This window comes from Buceros rhinoceros, unplaced genomic scaffold (assembly GCF_000710305.1).
Source record: "Buceros rhinoceros silvestris isolate BGI_N320 unplaced genomic scaffold, ASM71030v1 scaffold13916, whole genome shotgun sequence".
NCBI lineage: Eukaryota > Metazoa > Chordata > Aves > Bucerotiformes > Bucerotidae > Buceros > Buceros rhinoceros.
The window spans coordinates 4,340-8,387 of record NW_010415873.1 but is presented as its reverse complement, the minus strand read 5'-3'; the positions used below and the strand labels follow the sequence as shown (position 1 = coordinate 8,387).

The following is a 4,048-nucleotide window of genomic DNA, read 5'->3' as shown; positions in this document are numbered from 1 at the left end:
TTAGGAATCCTGCATTTGCACCCTCAGGATTTTGTTCCTTTCCCTGCTCGCTGTCATGTCCCACTTCAGCAAAACTACGCAGCCCTTCTATGTCAGCCTGCTGCTGCCCTAAATAAGCCTCCTGTTTCCTGAGAGCCATAAGACAGTAGTGTTGGTCCATGTGTCATCACCTGGTAGGGAACAGACCTGTGCCTTTCTGCAGCACATGGATATAGGGGGAAAAGGGAGTACTGCCCATGTCCCTCACACCCTTCGGCTTAACCACTGCCTGACTCTGCTTTAACCAAACGCATGGGGTCACTGAGACCTCCTCTCCATCCATCTCCTCTGCATAGCACTCATAGTAGGCTGGCTGCAGTTCCACCAGGAAACATGTGGCCAGAAGCCGTGGGAGTGGGGATCCATCCTAAGCCTCCCTGGCATGCTGCCCACCACCCCGCGCGGAGGTAGGGCACCTCCCCGCTGCCAACAAGCTTGAAACCCTTTCTTAGGTGATATTCATGAATCAGCATCCCACTGCCTCCTGCCACTGTCCCTGGGAGGGAATGAGAAGCCCCAGATGTCCTCAGCACCTCTCCGAGGGTGTTCCGGTGGGGAACTCTCTCAGATTAGGGAATCCTTTATCTCTGGCTTATATAAGACCCGGGGACTCCTTTTATGGTTGGCTTTTCCTGCTTTGTCAAGAACGAAGAACAAATGCAGCTTGTGGGTTGGCTAACTGATTAAGCATCTGATTCAAGCTAAGTACGGAACAGGCTTTTGATGGGCGGATTTAATTTAGTGTAAAAACCAGGATGCTGTCCCCCTCCCTTACTGAATACTCCCAAGATAGTGGTTGGTCTGGTGCAATTAAGCTGCAGGGATGACTCCCACCTATCAATGCTTTAGAAAGTCCAGCGTGCTCCAGTTTGTGCTGAAGTGGCTCCTCTGAGTGTTTCCCCCTCTCCTTCCCCCCTCCTCTTTTATTTTCTCGTTCTTTTATTTTTTTCCCCCCCTGCTGATTTACCACCATTTCCAAGCGTTTGCATTAGGGTTGAGCTCACTCTGGGTGTGTGTGCGCGCGCATGTGAGGGTGTGCGGGGACCCGTGGGCGTCCGTCTTAGTGTGACACACTGAATTCCTCATCTCCCCCTCTGCGAATCCTGCTAGGGGAAGCATGCTAATGATGACCTTGCTGAGTAAATAGTTGTGGAATGAATAAGTGTTTTTCCTGCAATCTGAAAGGCGGAAGGTGCGATTACTCATCCATCTATCCAACTGTCTCCCCAGCACCTTTCAAGTGCTTCTCGCATCAAGTCTGGGGGCGTGTGCGAGGGGGTGGGAAGCGAGGGGAGGCTGCCAAGATCTGGGTTGCCACAGACACCGGCCTCGCTTTTCCTCCAATGAGCGCTGAGCTGGCAGTGCGAGAGGAGGCAGGGCACCACCCACATGTTGAGCTGTGTGGGGTATAAGTAGATGGAAGAGCCTGGACTAGTGGCAGCTCAGACAGGGAAGAGAAGCAGCTCTTTACATCTCTAGTGAAAGCGGTTTTCACTTGACAAGTTCAACAGAGGAGAAATCACCGGGATTTTTGCAGCAGCTTCCAGCTTCTTTGCCTCTCTCTGTGTGGTTTTCTCCAGCGGGGACTCTCTGACATTCAAGATTCTCAGCTCCGGATGAGCAGGTAGCGGGCACGCGTGCGGGGCTGGACGTCTTAGCGAACTCCTCTCCTTGTTCCTGGAGGATCCTGGCTCTCTCTGGGACACCATAAGCACCTGATACCGGCATTTCCAGCTGGGCACCGGGAGAAATTTGCTACAACTCTCTCTGGGATCCACGGGGACCGAACTGCTTGCTCTGCGGTGATATCTGATTTGGTTGTGTTTGTGTCTAAAAGTCCTTTAAGGGGGGTTTAGAAGTCTCTGTGTGTCTTTTGGGAAGTGTTGTGGTGGGGGTTTTGAAAGCCAGCTGTAGTGCTAGGGCTTACAAACCAGTCCTTTCTGTGTTTGATACTTGCACAGTAAAAGCCATGCAGCTGGATAATGTCACCAATGCAGGCATTCACTCCTTCCAGGGGCACCGTGGAGTTGCCAACAAGCCCAATGTGATCCTGCAGATAGGGAAGTGCAGGGCAGAAATGTTGGAGCATGTCAGGAGGACCCACCGGCACCTCCTGACTGAAGTCTCCAAGCAGGTGGAGCGTGAGCTGAAAGGCTTGCAGAAGTCAGTGGGGAAGTTAGAGAATAACTTAGAGGACCATGTCCCAACTGATAACCAAAGATGGAAGAAGTCCATCAAAGCCTGCCTGTCCAGATGCCAGGAAACCATTGCCCATCTGGAGAGGTGGGTCAAGAGAGAGATGAATGTTTGGAAGGAGGTCTTCTTCCGTCTGGAGAAGTGGGCAGACCGCCTGGAGTCCATGGGTGGCAAATATTGCCCTGGGGACCAGGGCAAGCAGACTGTGTCTGTTGGGGTGGGAGGCCCAGAGATAAGGCCAAGTGAGGGTGAGATTTATGACTATGCCCTTGATATGAGCCAAATGTATGCGCTGACCCCTCCTCCTGGAGAGGTGCCCAGCATCCCCCAGGCCCACGATTCCTACCAGTGGGTCTCTGTGTCAGAGGATGCTCCAACCTCCCCAGTGGAGACCCAGGTCTTTGAGGATCCCCGGGAGTTCTTGAGCCACTTGGAGGAATACTTAAAGCAGGTGGGTGGAACAGAGGAGTACTGGCTGTCCCAGATCCAAAACCACATGAACGGCCCAGCTAAAAAGTGGTGGGAATACAAACAGGACTCTGTCAAGAACTGGGTCGAGTTCAAGAAGGAGTTCCTGCAGTACAGTGAGGGGACTCTGACTAGGGATGCTATCAAAAGGGAGCTGGATTTGCCCCAGAAAGAGGGGGAGCCCCTGGACCAGTTCCTTTGGCGCAAGAGAGACTTGTACCAGACCCTCTATGTTGATGCAGATGAGGAGGAAATTATCCAGTATGTGGTAGGCACCCTCCAGCCCAAACTGAAGCGCTTCTTGAGTTACCCCTTGCCCAAGACTCTAGAGCAGCTGATCCAAAGAGGGAAGGAAGTCCAAGGCAGCATGGACCACTCTGATGAGCCAAGCCCACAGAGGACCCCTGAGATTCAGTCAGGTGATTCTGTGGATAGCGTGCCTCCCTCAACAACTGCCAGCCCCGTGCCCAGCAACGGGACTCAGCCTGAGCCCCCCAGCCCACCAGCTACTGTCATATGAGCTAGAACAAGGAAAGCAACAGTCTGGGTTACATGAAAGGGAGAAGAGGGTGTATTTAGGAAGCTTCTCTTTGGAGAGAGGTTCTGGCTGAGGCGAGACATGAGGTGTGCTCAGTCCAACAGCCCAAAGCAGAGGAATTAACTTTGCTTGTGGGGGGAGGGAGGCGACTGGGGAGAGGCACCTTAGGATGTGGTTGCCCACCTCACTTGAGCCATGCAATACGGTGCTGCTGGAGATGATACCACTTGCACCGCTGTGGGGAACAGACAATTTTACGAGAACCCTGGAAAATGAGACAATTCCCAACTTCAGAGGCAGCCGCTGGGCACTGGCGGCTTTCACAGACTTCATACGAGTGCAGCAATTGGCTGAGGGTTCCTACCCATCTGGATTTCTCTCTCTCCTTCTCTCCTCCCCCTTCTGAAGACGTGTCCCTGTCCTAATGAGGTATCTTTCTTTTGATCTTTGCCCATTTCTGATTTACCGCTGGGCTTCTGTTCACTTGGCAATTTCCTGTTCTTACTTGCTCCAAAGGATTAAAAAATTTTTTGGATTTTTTTTCTGTTTTAGAAGAAATCCTATGACTTCAGGAACTGAAAACCTTAAGAATCTGGATTACTTTTAGTGTTTTTCATTTCACTGCACCTAATACCTGCTTTAATGTTTTTTCTTCTCAAGAGGCTCTTACTGGTTTACTTCTTGTCTTAGTTTCTCCTTATTCCAATCAAGGCCACTGAAGTGCAGAGGCAAATTTCACCCTTTCTTTGCACATTATACTGTGCATTCAGCAGGCAACAGCGTTTCACATTAAATTATGAGCTCATT

General features: G+C 51.4%; 1 protein-coding gene across 1 annotated transcript; it reads left to right on the top strand.

Annotated features, from left to right (window-relative positions):
* Positions 1–1,917: 1,917 nt before the first annotated feature.
* ARC (activity-regulated cytoskeleton-associated protein) lies at positions 1,918–3,639 on the top strand. Its single transcript, XM_010137576.1, has one exon. The coding sequence runs from the start codon at positions 2,009–2,011 to the stop codon at positions 3,221–3,223; it is 1,215 nt and encodes a 404-aa protein (XP_010135878.1). The 5' UTR covers positions 1,918–2,008; the 3' UTR covers positions 3,224–3,639.
* The last annotated feature ends 409 nt before the right edge of the window (positions 3,640–4,048 follow it).